The sequence below is a fragment of the Drosophila serrata genome, unplaced genomic scaffold (assembly GCF_035046125.1).
Source record: "Drosophila serrata isolate PLE 108 unplaced genomic scaffold, ASM3504612v1 contig_276, whole genome shotgun sequence".
Taxonomy (NCBI): Eukaryota; Metazoa; Arthropoda; class Insecta; order Diptera; family Drosophilidae; genus Drosophila; species Drosophila serrata.
In genome coordinates this window covers 7,290,009-7,306,894 of record NW_028257174.1, presented here as the reverse complement: position 1 = coordinate 7,306,894, position 16,886 = coordinate 7,290,009, and the positions used below count along the sequence as shown (strand labels likewise).

At 42.6% G+C, this 16,886-nt stretch overlaps 5 protein-coding genes across 5 annotated transcripts; 3 read left to right on the top strand and 2 right to left on the bottom strand.

Moving 5' to 3' along the window:
- On the top strand, positions 1-5,243 carry Ocrl (Oculocerebrorenal syndrome of Lowe). Its single transcript, XM_020949320.2, has 9 exons — positions 1-1,063; positions 1,361-1,550; positions 2,025-2,286; positions 2,345-2,542; positions 2,606-2,938; positions 3,004-3,880; positions 3,942-4,128; positions 4,187-4,411; positions 4,479-5,243. The coding sequence occupies exons 1-9, from the start codon at positions 962-964 to the stop codon at positions 4,649-4,651; spliced, it is 2,547 nt and encodes an 848-aa protein (XP_020804979.1). The 5' UTR covers positions 1-961; the 3' UTR covers positions 4,652-5,243.
- A 571-nt stretch (positions 5,244-5,814) lies between these two features.
- Positions 5,815-7,182, bottom strand: LOC110181539 (rab-like protein 3). Its single transcript, XM_020949321.2, has 3 exons — positions 6,891-7,182; positions 6,298-6,828; positions 5,815-6,229 (listed from the first exon to the last, which is right to left on the bottom strand). The coding sequence occupies exons 1-3, from the start codon at positions 6,928-6,930 to the stop codon at positions 5,916-5,918; spliced, it is 885 nt and encodes a 294-aa protein (XP_020804980.1). The 5' UTR covers positions 6,931-7,182; the 3' UTR covers positions 5,815-5,915.
- Positions 7,183-7,228: 46 nt separating this feature from the next.
- On the top strand, positions 7,229-9,086 carry Sap30 (SIN3-associated polypeptide 30). The gene is made up of 2 exons (XM_020949250.2): positions 7,229-7,762; positions 7,916-9,086. The coding sequence occupies exons 1-2, from the start codon at positions 7,370-7,372 to the stop codon at positions 8,042-8,044; spliced, it is 522 nt and encodes a 173-aa protein (XP_020804909.1). The 5' UTR covers positions 7,229-7,369; the 3' UTR covers positions 8,045-9,086.
- On the bottom strand, positions 8,909-10,683 carry Rrp45 (exosome complex component Rrp45). The gene is made up of 3 exons (XM_020949249.2): positions 10,101-10,683; positions 9,244-10,038; positions 8,909-9,182 (listed from the first exon to the last, which is right to left on the bottom strand). Exons 1-3 carry the CDS (start codon positions 10,555-10,557, stop codon positions 9,127-9,129), a joined length of 1,308 nt encoding a protein of 435 aa, XP_020804908.1. The 5' UTR covers positions 10,558-10,683; the 3' UTR covers positions 8,909-9,126.
- A 299-nt stretch (positions 10,684-10,982) lies between these two features.
- On the top strand, positions 10,983-16,852 carry LOC110181501 (uncharacterized). The gene is made up of 5 exons (XM_020949271.2): positions 10,983-11,640; positions 13,280-13,372; positions 13,432-13,618; positions 13,693-13,920; positions 14,808-16,852. Exons 1-5 carry the CDS (start codon positions 11,460-11,462, stop codon positions 14,929-14,931), a joined length of 813 nt encoding a protein of 270 aa, XP_020804930.1. The 5' UTR covers positions 10,983-11,459; the 3' UTR covers positions 14,932-16,852.
- Positions 16,853-16,886: the final 34 nt, after the last annotated feature.

The window sequence follows — 16,886 nt, the reverse complement described above, 5'->3', positions numbered from 1 at the left end:
GGCTTGGTCACTCTAGAATTCGATAAATCATACAATTCGCAGCAGCGGCGCTGCTGCCAAAACAACAACGTCAACAAGAGCTTTGAACAGCAACAATGAATGGCCAGCATATCAGAGTGCCGACATTCTTCGGCCGGCATGGTCGATAATTCGATAAATCATTTATCCATGGTATTGGTGTTTTTTAGCCCATGCAACTCTGGGCACACTTGCCGCCCAAACAACTAAAAAAACAACAAGTAAGGGCTACCAGGCCCCAGAAAATAAGTTGAAAATAATGAGCCAGCGCCGTAATTAGCGCGCGTGCCCGTTTGTCTGTGAGAAGCGATCTGCACCCTATCGTATTCCACGGTGAAACGTGCCACCCAGAGCAAGGCAACAGGAAGCAGCAAGAGAGCCGGGAGCTGTAATTATTGTCATCGCATTGCCCGATGAATAATAAGTGTTGCCGTTTCGTGCGTGTGAAATTGCAAGCGTATGCGTGAGCGATACACCCACATTGAGCGACGACAACAACAACAATATAGCCAGCAAGAAAACAAACAAACGGACGGCCACGGCTGCGGTTACGGTTACGGCTGCGAGATTACGGTTGCAGAGCTCTTGACGAAGAGCAGGGTCAGGCCACCAGGCCTTGCATTGGCTAGCCTTGCCACCGGAAGCCTCGAAGAAGGGTAGGGAAAAGTGAAGGAGAAGGGCAAAGAATTCCAATCATCGTTGGCGGGCCGCAACGCCAACTCTAAAAATAGAAACCAGCAAGAGGGGGACAACGAAACTATTGTCCATATCCATATCGAAGCAAAAGAAGTGAAACCCCTGCAAGTATTATTCCTCATTCCGAGATTAGCCAGCAGCAGTAGCAGCAGCTACCAGTATTCATCAGACAAGGAGGCGGAGCGGTCAGGAGTATTGGGAGAATCCCCTTAATTCAATCCATATCAGTAGTACAAGACAAGACAAGATGGAGACCGTGGGCGATAGTGCGCCCAACGGCACAGCTCCGGCCAGGACGACGCAGGACATTGTCAAGGAGCGGTTCAAGGAGGACGAAGTTATACTAAGTGTAAGCATGTCATTTCCCAGGAAGTCAGTTCCCAGGCAGCTTTATTTATTTAATTAATGAGTAATATACCTCCCTATTAGTATTATCAAATGCATATTGCAAGTATTGTTTGCATTGACATTTTGCAACCAATACGGCGGAGTCATCTTACGTGGTGGTGGTGGAGACTTATTTGGCCTGTTATTTTGCCTGCTCTGTCTTGAGATAGGAACAACCCACCCAGTAGTTTTTAGTTCGCAAACAAAGATTACTTCTCTCTTCCCAGTATATAATAATGTTTATCTTCTCCTTCGACAGATATTCGATGCTTATCAGATCATTGGACATGAGTATACCAACCGTCTGCTGGCGCTAGTGTCCTCAGCTTCTGGTGGGACCTTCGCGATTATTGCCTTTTCCTACCTGCGAACACCGCCACTTACCTCGGTGAACGAGCTGATCATCAATAAGGTGTTTGCTATCGACAGCAGCTTCCAGATACGGCAGGGTGAGCCAGGATTCTAGTTGTAGTTCTATATCTATCTGCATTTTAATAATTTGTTTTAAACAAACACTAAACATTGTTTAAGAAGCTTGTAAATCGTTGACGTCAACAATTATCCACTCGAGTTTATGAAGAAGATTACGTTACCTCGCATTTGCAAAGTTACTTAACAAATAACGTACTTCATTAAGCAAATAATAGACATAGAGGCTTGCTAATTGGTAAACAATAAATCCAGTTAAATATTTAGTTAATTAACTTGATACTAAAGGCAAGACTGCACACATATCTTAGTTTGTTTTTGATTAGGGTAAGCAAGCATGTTAACCCTCAGCATTAATTAGGAGTTCAATTAAGGTTGAACGAAGTTAAGTAAGTTAAAGATTTAAGTAACAAGACAATAACAACAACGTATCAATAATAATACTAGTTTACTTATATTACATTAATATTTTTTTTATATTTGTTGCCCAACAGATTACTTGGGATCAATTAATTCACAACAGTTTGACTTGTCCACGGCCGAGGATGGGCCCGTCAAGTACTATTACTTTCCCTCAGAGACCTCCAACTTCGAGGAGTTCCACGCCAGAATTATATCTTGTAAGACCTCCATGGCCCAGTACGATCCAGAGTCGGTGCTAAACTTTAGGTGGCTAAATGACTACCGTCAGATTGGTGAGGTTAAGCAGGAGCTTAAGAAGCGGGAGAGCGAGTACATTGTCTACGAGGATATTCAGTGAGTGGACTGACATATAATCTATCTTCGAACATTGATTATAATTAACATCTTGCAGCATATTCTGCGCAACCTGGAATGTAAACAACAAGCCCTGCGGCGACGGTGAGAATCCGCTGAGATCCTGGCTGGGCCACACAGTTCAACCGCCTGATATCTATGCCATTGGTCTGCAAGAGCTCTATGCACCCGCTAAGGCTATGGCCTACGAAATGGTGAAGACCACCCAGATGGGGGGCATCGAAAAGATGTGGATGTGAGTGGCAACAGAATAGAACTTTGCAAGCTGTTGGTAAATAACTTGTTTCTTATATCGCAGCGATAAAATAATGGATAGCCTTCATCCGGATGCCAAGTACGAGGTCCTGGGCACACAGCGTCTGGTTGCCACCATGCTAACGGTGATTGTTCGCCAGCAAATCCGACCGCAGATCACCCGGTGTCGCCTGAAGACAGTAGCCCGCGGCGTCTTTAATGCTTTAGGCAACAAAGGGGGCGTGGGCATAAGCCTGCAGCTGAACGAGGGCAATCTCTGCTTCATCAACTCCCATTTGGCCGCACACATGGCCAATGTCGAAGAGCGAAATGCCGACTACAATGCCATTGTTCAGGGCATGACCTTTGACGACGGACGCACCATCAGCGATCATGAGTTAGTCTACCCTTCTTCCGTTCCTTTAACTTTTAACACTAATTGCTCTCAATCCTCTTTCTCAGTCACATCTTTTGGGTGGGCGACTTGAATTATCGCATCCAGGAGCCACCGGGACAGCAGCGACCAGGTCCGATGAGCGATGCCCAGACATACGAGCTGCTACTACAGTACGACCAGCTGCGTCAGGAGATGCAACGTGGGAAATGCTTCGAGGGATACACCGAGGGCGATATCAAGTTCCGGCCGACATACAAGTACGATCCGGGCACGGACACCTATGACAGCAGCGAGAAGCAACGGGCTCCGGCCTACTGTGACCGTGTACTCTGGAAGGGAACGCGCATCGAGCAGCTGGCCTACAACAGCATCATGGAGATGCGACAGAGTGACCACAAGCCGGTCTATGCAGTATTTCGCGTCAAAATCAAGACACGCGACGCCATCAAGTACAAGCGGGTGCAGGAGGAGGTGCTGAAGGCGGTGGATAAGCGCGAGAATGACAATCAGCCACAGATAAATGTGGAGAAGACGGTCATCGATTTCGGGAGCGTGCGATTTAATGAGCCGGTCACACAGAACTTTACCGTCTTCAACAATTGCCCGTTGCCAGTGGACTTTAGCTTCAAGGAGAAGGACATTAATGCCATCTGTGAACCCTGGCTGCATGTCGATCCCCGGCAGGACTCGCTGCTGATTGATTCCGCCCGCAGCATCCGTCTAAGGATGCATGTCAGTGTCCGGACCATTGCCGGGTTGCTGCGCAAGATTCGGCACAGCGATAACTTTGACATCCTCATCCTGCATGTAGAGAATGGTCGAGATATCTTTATAACGGTCACGGGAGACTATCAGCCTAGTTGCTTCGGCCTCTCCATGGAGACGATGTGCCGCACTGATCGGCCATTGTGCGAGTACACGCAGGAGCAGATCAAGGAACTTGTGAGCAATTGAGCATTTGTGATCTTTTAAATTGATTTAATTTATTTCGATAATACTGTAGATAAACGACGATTCGCCGGAATATCGCGTGACCATGCCCCGGGAGTTCTTTCTGCTGATTGATTTTCTGTACAAACAAGGTCCCAAACAGGAGGGTGCCTTTCCCTCATACGAGTCCCGCCAGTCCCTTAACAGCCAGTTCAACTTGCTGCGCGATTGGCTGGACAGTTGGTCGGATGAGCCGTTTCGTAAGTGTGCTGTTGCCTTTCTTAATGCTCTATCTAACCAATCCATCTATGTATGTAGCCGTCAGTGCGGAGACTGCTGCGCAAGCACTATTGCTGCTGCTAGATATACCGGAACAGGCGCTGTTAGAGCCGTTCGTCGAGGATTTGCTGTCGTGCAACAATAAGTCGCGGGCCATGGACTACATATCTCTGTTGAGTCCGCCTAAGCGGAATGTTTTTATGCACTTGTGCATGTTTCTGCGCGCGGGCATCGAGAGCCAGTACTACGATCTGCATCAAGTTGGTGGGTATATACATAATTCGTACATCTTATTGATCAGTTGGTATTATACCTTATATGTTCCTGACAGCCTCCACCTTTGGCCGTATTCTGTTGCGCAGCGGTGAGTGCACAGCCTGGATGGACTACCACAACCGCTGCGTCCAGTTCATGTGTCTGTTTATTGGCAACGACATGGAGTCTCTGGGCAATGGCAATGACGGCGCCGGATCCGGAGACAGGGCTGCCGGGCTGCAGGCATAGATCCGAAGCGATAGTTGTTGATATTTAACTGTACGCATAGAGTTAGTCTATTTATTTTTACTTGTTGGTACTTTGTTGGCACGCCTACAAGTAGGTGCGCGTTCTAGGCATTTATATGTACATTTCACCTGTTTTTTTTAATCTGTTATTTGTTTGCGCCCACTTTCCGTTCATTCCAACTTGGTTTCACATCCCAAACCCACTTTGTTCTTGTTACGACTTTGCATCACATGGAAAGATAAGATATAGATATAGAGAGAGATATATATGAAAGGACACCCCGAACCCGCTCGCTGGTTAGCCATCCAACCCATTCGGGATCCAGGGACCTCGCTTTAAGAATACAGCAGACACATAAGCAGGAGGCGCCAACCAACGCCAAAATTAAATAATTCTGTAAATAAGCTATACAAAATCTGTTCACGATGTATGTATGTATGTACGTCCAGGTTTGTTAAATCAATTTTTAGTTGAGCACGAGATTCGTTTATTAGTTTAGATTAATGCAAGGATTCTCGCAAGGAATCGTGTTACCTCGAAAAACCCCGGTTTCAGTTGCAACTGAAAATAAATAACAGCGTTACATACAGTATAACACCGATTGCTTTTTACCAATTTTTAAATTAAATAATTAGCACGCGCGGTGCCTTGTTAAAAAATAAATCGAAATCGATATTAACATGGATACTATCGATTCTGGACTCCCTCAAGTTTGTGGAGCTGAAGACCAGCGCCATCGACAAAACTGGTGGTCAAAAACGCTCCTTCGACAACTTCAAATCGGCAAATTGGTGGAGCCAATCGTTCCTCGTGAACATTGAAACTATTTTCGACGGCTTGCGGAATGACAGGGGAATGGTGCATGACATCCAGGAGTATAATGTACGCCAGTTAGCACGCAACAAGCCGTGGAGTCCATCGGCAATGACCTTGTTTCTGGTGCAGTTCCTCAACCAGCTGATAGGTCTACTGCAGGCAATCAATGATCCACATGCCGTGATTCAGGTGGATTTTAATACAAAGTCTTCAGAGGCGAGGAGGTTCAGATCCTGCCCGACTGGTATCGCGATATCCGGCGTGATAATAAATCTTGAAAAAACGACGGTGGCTTTTAGGAAGATTAACTTTAGCTTAAACTTATAAATAAATAGGGACTAGTTGCATTTTTGGCTGGGTCTTCAGCAAAACTCAATATTAATTTGTTTAATATTGAGTATTTACAAGGTAATCTTAAAGCTATATGTATGCACACATCAGGGAAACATCACTTGAGGTCGTTGGTATCCAATAGAGGAATGGCACTTTGCTCCATTCTCATGCCATTGCTGCTGGTCGGACCGCCGTAAAGTGAATACTCCGGCAAGCTGGCTGCCGAATAGACTGGTCGACGTCGGTCTGGCGGAGCGCCAAATCCAAAGCTTCCAAAGTCTGGTGTCGCACTGCCACTGCAGTGGGATTCACGCTTCTCGATCACACAGTCAAAGAAGCGGGATAGCTTCACAGAATCCGTTGTGCCGGCGGCCAGGCTGCGGGTGTCCCTGCAATTCAGCCAGATTTCCTCTGCCCCGCATTTGTCGGCTGTCATAGAAGAAAGACTCGGTTATTAAAAGATACCTAAAGGTTCCTCCTGAAGCCTAAGGACGTACCTATTCCGCCCACCTTCTTCACAGCCGTTTTGGGCTGCCGCTTCTCGTCAATAAGATCCAGCTTTGTACCCATAACCAAAATGGGTGTTTGTGTGGCGCCCAGGAACTCCTCCATATCGAACCGTACGGCCGAGTTGGATGCAGATGCGCTTTCAGGTGCATTTGAGGAGAACGTACTCCGCGGGGGAGACGCTGAACTAGGCGTGGAGCTTCCGCGGGATTTGTACGTGTCCTTGCCCTCCTTGTTGACGATCTCGTATAGCCAATCAAGAAGGTGCTCCTGTGATTTGCCATTGGTGAGGTCGTGCACCAGAATAATACCATGCACGCCTGCGTAGAAGACGCTCCTTGTGTTCTTGTGATTTAACGAGCCGCCCACGTCAAAGAGTTCCACAAAATAGGGGCACTGCCGGGCTGTTCCCTCCTTGAATTCGTGGATCTTCACCTGGATGTTGCAGCCCACCGTCCAGCCGGGTCGGATCAGGGATTCGTGGTGTGCGATCAAGTGCGTCAGGCAGGTCTTGCCCACACCTGGAAACGGGTTTTTGGTAGAATTAGGCGGCAACAAATTCTGCGGAGAAAGCCATGCTCACCGGAGTCACCGACAATAACAATGCGCACTCTATTACTCATTGCGATTTTGTTGTAGGTACATTTGTTTGTTTTTTGTTATTAATCTTATTAATTTTGTCGTGTTTTGAAAAAATATATAGGGATGTGCAAAATATGCTAATTTATCGATATTTGTATAAAATAAAGAAATATTTAATTTGAATATTTTTCTATCTTCCACAAAGATTGTAGCTTCTCTTCTGTTTTATTTATATTTTGTGATAAATACTTTTGTGTTTACTTTTCCAATTTCTGCATTTCCTTAAAGAAAGTATTTCATCGTTCATTTGTCGTTCCAACCATATTCGGTATATTATTGCCGGAAGGTATATTTGAGTGACCTGGCTGCGGTCACACTTGGCGACGCAAACACAAAGCAAAAAGCGAAAAGAAAAGCAAAGCAGAAGTAGGGAGAAACAGCAAGTGGATAGAAAAGCGAAGGCAACTCGGAAAGAACAGGATGAATAACGGATTTAGCACCGGCGAGGAGGATAGCCGCGGGCACACGGATCAAACTTGCTGCCTTATCGACGACATGGAGCGGTGTCGCAACCAGGCCGGCTACGCCAGCTACAGCAAGCGCATCCAGAAGACGGTGGCCCAGAAGCGGCTGAAGCTGAGCAGCGACCCTAGTGCCCAGCACATCTACATTTGCGACCATCACAAGGATCGCATCCAATCGGTGCGAACAAAGCGACGACGTAAGGACAGCGAAGATGACAGCAACGAGACGGACACGGATCTGCACGAATTTCCCGATCTCCACAAGCTGGGCGTCAGTGCGCTGCGCCGCTACAAGCGACACTTCAACGTCCAGACGCGGCAAGGAATGAAGCGAGCACAGCTGGCGGATGTGAGTTTGTACCTTCCTTTTTATGTACATTCATAAATATGTTTTTTGGCACAGCAGCACAATAGTAGTAGTATTACACACTTCACGGAATACCCCATTGTGATCCCCTATTTAATCCAGTCTTTTGTTTATCTCCATCGTTTTGTTTATTAGACCATCATGAAGCACTTCAAGACGATACCCATCAAGGAGAAGGAGATCATTACGTTTTTCGTGTACAGGGTAAAGATGGGCTCGAATAAATTAGACCAGAAAAATGGAATCGGCAATGACACCACCTGAAGGCGTGGCGGCGGCGGGCGGAGGGTTAACCAGGAGGAAGAGGAGGAGGACGCCGACGATGTCTACTCCTTCTAACGCTATCCATTCCGCCACCCGTCATTCAAGAGAGCTCTCACACACACATTGTTGCTGCATTTGCCTTTGCCGGACGTCCACGGGTCGTTCCGGCATTGTTCACCCCACAAAAATTAATGGAAAACGTAAATACACTGATACACTGATGATAGTAAAATGTCCTTCTCATCTCCCGCACCCACCACTGCCTCACAAATCCTACCCAGTCCAGTCCACTTTCCCGAAAAACAAACGAAAAGCTGCAATGTAATTAACACGAACAAAAAAAAATCTGAAAACTTAAACAAAAAATGGAAAAACCGCGTAGGGAAGTAGTGGCAATCGGTGCTCGCAATAAAATATGTAGTAGTTAAACGCGATTGAATATAAACTTAGTTTTAAGCAGATTTTACAAAACTAATTGTAGCATTGGTCCGTTGTTAATAGCTCTTTATAATTGTACACAACAACAACAAACACACACTCATACACATTACATAAAATAAACTATGTATATTTACAAGAGAATTAATACACCGAAAAACATAAACAAAATCAAATAGCAATTCGTATTCTTAGGCGATTGTTTGCAATATAGCTCGACCCAATGGGGCTGGAATGGCTGGCTTATAAAAAAAAATAAACCAACAACGAACAGATAACCAACCCAAACACTAATAACCATTAAATATCGACGCAAAAATTAAATTACTTGGGAGTTGTTGAGAAAAACAATTGATGAAAGAAAAATAGAAACCACCAGTCGTTATCGCTGTAAGAATATAGAGTTTAAATGAAACCAACTTGCAATATCTTTCTCCCTTGCAGGGGGAATATATATATATATATACATATACATATACTTAGAGCTCTTAGTTTACTCGTAGTTCCATACAATTAGTTGGAACTACTTTTGAATCGATTTCTGTTAAAGCCTAGACTGATTTTAGCCGTACTTTTAAGTCTAAATAAAATTAAACAGAAAACATTTTCACTTATCTACGGTACTATCATCATAATGTATGTGTCTAGATGACTTGCGTGGTCTCCTCCTCCGAATCGCTGGAATCTGAAATGCTGTAATCTGTGAAAGCTTTATTAGTTAATAGTCCATAATACCTGGGCTTACTTTAAGGTAAACTTACGTTGTTTCCTTTCGAACTGCTGCGGCCTTTTGATGGCCTTGTTTTTGGTCAGATTTTTTGCCTTGGCCGCTTTCACCGTGGCTGCCTTCGAGGTCGTTGGCAGTTCGTGGTCGTTCATAGGCTCCTCTGGTAGCCAATTGCCGGTTTCCATTAGGGCGGCGTGCTGCTCCTTCTTACTAAACGTTTTCCAGCCTGACTCCTCTTTTTTGGGCTGCTCCTTCTTGACTGAAACTTCCTGCACATTCGGCTTTTCACATACTTCAGCATCATCTACCTCCATTGGGGAATCCCGGGGACGCGGAGTCTCTGGCTTTTGATAGCCCTCCATTAGTTGCTTGAAGCTAAATTTCTGTTTATTCTCTCCCAGAAGAGCCAACAGTGCCGGTTTCGGTACATTGCTCTGCAAACGACGCTCCTCGTCTAACCCCAAAGTCTTTCTTATGAATTCCACCATGGCTTTGCAGCGAGTCGCTGCATTGCGGGCACATTGCATGATAGTCATGACATTGGTTGGTGCACAGCCGCCCAAATTTAAAGTGCATAGCTCCTGGTACGAATTGAAACTGAGCACAATCACCGAGTCAGCGGCATTCTCCTCCATAAGGGTCGGATCCACCAATGGCTGTGGACTGCTTTTGCAGATGGAATATGTAACGCTCACGGGGTAATGGAGGAACAACAGGGGAATCAGTTCACGCTCTTTTTCTGTATAAATGCGCAGCTCATCATCCGTATATGTGACATCCGGTCGGCGAAAGTGCATCAAGGCAGCTAATGTGGCTATAGAACATGCATCTAGACAAGTCAACGTCAAGAATTAGCATAGTATTTATTTTGATAACATCCTTCTTTCTTACCATGTAGACTCCCGTCGTGGTTCAGCACATTGATGTCTACGCGGATCCACCACACATGCTTCTCGGCAGCGACGCATAAGGACTCCAAATCGAGGCATCGGGAAATGCAGAATATCCGTTCCAGCTGGGAGTTCAATGTAAGGTTTCGCTGTTCATATGTGGACTGCGCTTCGTCCAGAAAGGCCACGCCGCCAATGCTCACGTTTAACTGGAGCTTGCCCTCGTTGGGCCTGGCCGCAGATGGTGGTCCTATGTCGCAGCTAACCTGGGCCAGCACCTTGGTGTCCATGAGGGTAACAGCCACGACGCCCCAATTTCCACCGTAAGTTAACTCCACATCGCGCCACTCGTTGCAGCGCCTTTTGTCGTATCGCTGGTTTTGCTTCGACGCTGCGTGGACGTACTGCTTCTCTGCCCTAGTTTTTCCTGGTTCGTAAAAATTGCTGTTCAAAAACATCCTGGTTTTTCGAGGATCCTCGTTTTGTTTTGGGTTCCGACAGCCGGCTTTTAAAAACGTGCAGACAACTGGGGCGGCGTTGCCACTTTGTTTAAAAAACTGGCAGCACTGGAACTCGTTCCTCTAATCATTCATCACTTGCACTGGAAACATTTTATGAATAGGGCTAAATCAAATATGAGGATAGATGGTTTAATAGAAAAATTGCCTAAAAAATAATTGTTATTACGCAAACGAATAAGATATTTTCACATGAATAGATTTTTCATTACTTTTATTTGTTTTACAAATAAATCCGTATGTGTCATAAAGATAAAAGGCAAATAAAATAATTTGAATAAATTTTATATATTTATTGATTGGTACCAATAATGTTATTGTCGAGATATTTGTTTTTCTAAAACGCCATTGAGTCACTGGTTCAGAACTTGCTCCTCAAAAATCGAACTAGAATGGAACCCGCTAACAATCTGGCAGCACTGATACTAAGTGTTGGTTCTTTTTTGTGCTGGTTTACTACACAAAAGTGCTACTTGCTTGTCGCTCTGACAGTTAATAAATTCAAGAAATTTATTATCCAACAGCGTGTCTACGGTTCGGTTCAGTGCGTTGAGTGAAAGGAACACAATTCGCATCCTGGTGACTCCGAAACCAAGAGTGGACAATCTTACTTGCGTTTGCCTGTGTAGTGGTGTGTTTCGCGTGTGCGTGTGTGTTGGTTTGGTGCTGTCGTCGTAGCAGAAGAAGAAGCAGAAACAGCAGCAGAAAAGGAGCAGCAGCAGCAGCGTAGAAGAAGAAGCGGAGGGAGTCCAGGCATTCGCCGGATTGGGAAAAGAACTGTAAACCAAGAGCTTCAGAGCTCACCGCGGAGAAAGCAGAAGATTAAGAAGGCAAAACAGAGAATGCAACAGCAACCGGAGTCGGGTGGTGAGGAGAGCTGGCTGGAGGAGCAATGTCATCGTGAAATCCACGGGCAATACGATGAGTACGAACGGGAATATGTGCGTCAGCGAGACAACAACCTGAGCACCGTATGGGGAGCATTCCAGGATTCGGCCACAGCCGTTGCCCAGCTTTATAGAGGTAATGTTCCGTTAAAAGGGAATTACATGTCCCTAAATTCTCCTCTTTTCCACTTCCAAGGGCGTATGCTTCCATGCTTCAACATTTTTTTTTTTTGTTATGTTCTTTGTGTTTCCATTCGGTCATGTGTGTGATTGTGTGTGTCTGTTAATGTGTGTGTGTGTGTGCGTGTGCAGTCTCTCTTCAAAAATAGTTTTGGGCGAGGTATTAATAGAACAGTCAGAGGAAGGAGAAGAATAATAATAAGAAGAAGCAGCAGCAGCCCGGCTTTCATGCAACTCCCTTCTCACTATCGCTCTCGCTCTCCCAATCTACGCATTATCAAAATGCAGAAAAGGGATTTTTGTTTGTGTTGCTGTTGGAACGGGGGCGGAGAGAGATGCAATAGAACAGCTAGCCAGAAAAAGAGGGATGGCTAGAGAGGCACAGTGACGGAGACGGAGACGAAGACGACGGCAAGTGCAGTGGCAAAATAGGGAGATGCGGCTCAGCAGCTGGAGGGCAAGAGGCGTCAAGTACTTCCCTTATGTTGTTGTTATTTGCTAGTTTATTTCCACTGTCTTGTTGTTGTTGTTGATATAATTAATCAACATGTGCGTGCAGGCGAAAGTATGTGTGCGTGTGTGTGCCGAACAGCTGTTCTGCTTTCGTCATTGCGTTCGACCTGGCTAAAAAGGGGAATATAATTATAATAAAATTAATAATAGTAATGATAAAGTCTTGAAGCTTTTTTGGCTGCATATGTTGTTTATTTTACTTTATAACTTTTTCTGAACACCGCTGGTGTATAGATTTCTTGTCTTTTTAAGTTTATTGCAAATTATTTTGGGTTATGACTGTAAGAGCCTATTGCCATCCCACTTGCACTTGCTCCAATCATTTCGGCTTTTTCTTGTCCTGCCTCCACTGCTTTTCGGTCGATAACGGCACAAGGGAGGTAGCCTCCTCTTTGACGGTCTGTTCTGTTCTGCTCTTCCCTTTCTTCTCCTACTGTCGTCCTTTTTCCTCCCATGCAGCAGGTGTGCCTGAAGGCAGAGTAAGAGACTAATGTAAGACCCATAGATATGGAGAAAACTAGACGAAGGAAAAGGAAAAAGAGAACCGTACGATCAAAATTTTCCTGTCCTGTTTTTGTTTTCGATATTGCGCATTAAATTTGCCAAGGATTTAGTTGGGTATTTTTTGTCATGCCGTAAATTTTCCCCTTTTTTTCACTTGTCAAGTCAATTATTTTTTATACATACATATATGCAAGGGTATTTTAATTTTAGTCAAATTTTTTTTTACATCGTTAAATTTTTCAAAAATTGAAAAACAAATTTTTTTGAGTATGCAGATTTATTAACCTAATTAAAACTAACATTGGAATGCTTTCCGAATTAAAATAAATGCTTGTTTGGCTTAAATAAAAAATTGTCATAAAAATCTCGATAAATATCTATTCAAAAAATTCACATAAATTTAATCGAATTAAGTTCAGTTCTATAATTCTAACTTGATGTGTATAAAAACATCGGCTTCTCGAAGTGAGTTTCCTTTCTAGTTTCAAGTTAATGTGACTCGCCAGCCAGGACTCGCCTATATATTATACTTCTTAAACTCTCAATAAAATTTTAACCTTTTGTTTATCTCCTTACAGAGCGCTCATCGAACACATTTTCCTCATCAGACACAGGCGCCCTTTGGCTGCCCTTCCAAACCGCAGCTGGCACTGTGACAACTCTCTACAAAGGTAGTCCTGGCTTCAAATCAATCCATATGCTAATATTTAACCGATCCGATCTTCTCCAGAATCATGTGATGGTCTCAAACGCACCAGCGACGCTGCCGTTCAGTGCGGCTACCAAAGACGTACTCGGGAGTTGGCCGATTGGGCGCGCAGCAAAAAACGCCGCATGATCCGCCGAGAGGATCTATTGGCCTATTTGGCCGGGAAACCTCTACCGCCATCCAATACAAATCCACATGCCAATCGTCGGTGAGTTGCTATGGCCTTACTTCCGGAACAAAATCTCTTTAAATATGATATTTTCTGTTTGATTTTTGAACTAGGTCACCCAAGCCGGAGCATCATCAGAGCGGTAGTGGTGGCTCTGGACTCGGATTTCACAGCTCCGCGCTGGGCTTGAACAGTGGTCCGCCATCTGTCGCTGGCGGTGTTGGTCACTTGCTTTCCGCCGGCGCAGGTGGCGGCGGTCAGGCGGGAGCGGGCGGAGCCACCGGCGGTGGAATAGGGGATGATTTGCACACCTTTAAGGAGGCCTTGGTTCTGCGTCCACGGTTGGTTTTTTTTATTATTTTTTTTTTTATTTTGAGCTTTAAATGTTTGTATGTCGAAGCACTTGTGGTTTTAAATAGATTTATGAAAGTAATATGTATAATTTGGTTAGCAAATTTTGTTATGCCCCATATTTTTTGTTGTATAATCGTTATTTGTATATATTTAAAGCTAAACATTATGGTGGCACATTTTTTAGTTTTCAATTATGTATGACCAAAAATGTAAAAAAATGGTAAATTTATGTTGTTAATCCTTGAAAAATACATGTAATACACAAAGAGTTAGAATCTGCTTGTAATGTTACTTTTTAAATATTTTGCCAATCAAATGCTGTATTTGAACATATCATCTAACCTTAAAATGTCTTACTTTGGATATTACCTTGTTATGATAACTGCGTGTGCATTAAAAAAAAGTTTATATAAGCTAGTCGAATTGTAAATACCTTTCTATGATCGCGATAACAGTTCTGGAAAGCAATATAAAAGAAAAAATATGTAAATTGTTAATACGAACTAAAATTAATGAAGACACTTCTTATGTAGGCTCATTGTAGAGATGCCAGAATAATTCGATATTTGATAGAGCAAAAATCTTTATTTGGACTTTCTAATATATGTGCAATAATTTAAGAAAATTTTTGATAATTTGGAACAATGTTAAAATGTTTAGTTTTGAAGTGAATGTAGCGAAACCTCGATTTTCGCAAATTTAAAAAAATTGGAAAATCTGCACAATTGGAATTCTGTATATATATATTTTTAAATGGTAACTTGATAATATTGCATTTATTTTGTGGTGATGTTTCCAGATATTATTTTAGATCAAGATTTATTTACCTCTCATACTGCATTACCTAATCTAGATGTTTTTTTTATTCTTTTAGTGGTCCGGAACTATTTGCATTTGTTGCCAACGAAATAGCGCGCCATTGCAAGCGTCCGGGCAGTCCCATCGACGACAAAATGGATATATGTCATTATAGCAGTAAGCGCCAGCGCTTTATGTAATCCCGTTCATACCCCGCCCTCATCCGTGGACCCCACGCACACACCACACAGTAAGCCAACAAAATTACAACACACACACACACAGACACAAAGGATCTTTCCTTCGGGAATTAGATGATATGGAAGTTGAGTGAACGCGAAGAGATCCTTGTGGGGGAAACTAAACAACAAATTGTATATTATATTGTATTCTTTAATTATTCCGTTTACACTTTTTTTTTTGTATCCTCCAAGTTAGTTATTATATTTGTTTCCCCTCCCGTTCACTCCTTTCACATGCAGCATATGTACGTAAAACACAAACACATACATATATAAGGTTAAGTTACATTTAGTTCGTAGCACTTAAGTAACAAATTATGAATTGATGCCCTTAATGATGATATGATGTTGATGTTGATGTCTTGAAGATAATACCCAAAGAGTGGGCAATATCTCGCCAACTGTTGATCATAATTATCATTGTCATCATAAGCGGCAGCGTAACGACAAAAAAAAAAGATAAAAAAGGATATATCTGTTATAGGCCAGCTGTGCGTCTGACTTAAGATTAAGCGACGGAGTAATAGTGAATGTGTTGTAAAATGCATAACCCCCCCTAAGCTAGGCAAACCCCACAAATATGCAGCTGTGTAAATAACAAAACTAAAAACAAAAACAACAAACAAAATAAAACAAAGGAGAACTAAAAACAAATCACGAAGCCCAAGACAGAGGAAAAGTTCAATGTTAATATATACACATATATATTCATATATATATATGCTACTTAAACAGTCTAACCCGCCTCGCATTCCTATCATACTTCCATCCCGAAGATCCAAATCCTTCACCTGAAGATGCTATATATATTGTGTGTCTTTAAATCCGAAACAAAAACAACAAAACAACCAGAAAAATGAACACAAAATTCCACCTAACACTAATCCAAAATTGATAACAATTTGAATCCAACAAGAAACCTAAGTATGATGATATACAACAAAAATCTGTGGGTGAGGTCGCCAACTTCTAGCTAGCCAGGTTATACCATATAAACACAACACACACAACGTCTATTTATGCATATACCCATGTATATGAATAGTTTACGATTATATATTATCGATGATCCCATACTGTTCGGTATACAAAAACATATGTAATAAAAAAAAATCTGAAAAGAAAAATACCCAAAGCTCAGTACTAGCATCGACAAACAATTTTGTAAATTCAAAAAGACGAATAGAGCAATAGGAAGATTTTTCGAGTACCACGGATAAGCGATATTGCAAAAGGTCGAAACAACATACAGCTGTGATTTTGTAAGCGAAATAAAAAATTGCACAGAACGAAGAAGAGTAAATTTAAAGAACATTAATTTGCTTGCATTGAAAATTCTTTCAAATGTAAGAAAAGGGTGTTAAAGACCCATTTTATGGGATTTAAGTCACAAGAAATGTTTTAATTAGAAAAACATTTAATTCATTAATCTGGTAATAACGTAATATGTGTAATATTTTAATAATTTACCAAAAACCAATTGGGTTTGAATATGTTTCTCCGTTCAAAGTTTGTTTACAAACAATGCAAAGGCCTGTTGGTCATTTTAACCGATTTCTCTTTAATATCTTTGGCAACACGGATTCCCGAATGAAATATATATAATACACAAAACGTTATAAGCGAATTTGGTCGATGTTAGTACTAAGCTTTAATAAAACCGGAGTGCGAAGTCAAGTGGCAAGTGGAAAGTCGAAATGGAAGTCCTATGAAAATATTGCGTTGTAATTACATGTACTAAAATAAAACCTAAAGAATTAAAAACAAGCAATGAGAAATTAAACAAGAGAACATCATTAAAAAAATCTACAAAAAAAAAAAACAGAAGGCAAAAATTTTAAGTTAAATAAAAACATACGAAAAAAATATTTAAACAAAATATCAAATTAAGTCGTTTCTAGTGGTTTTGGTGG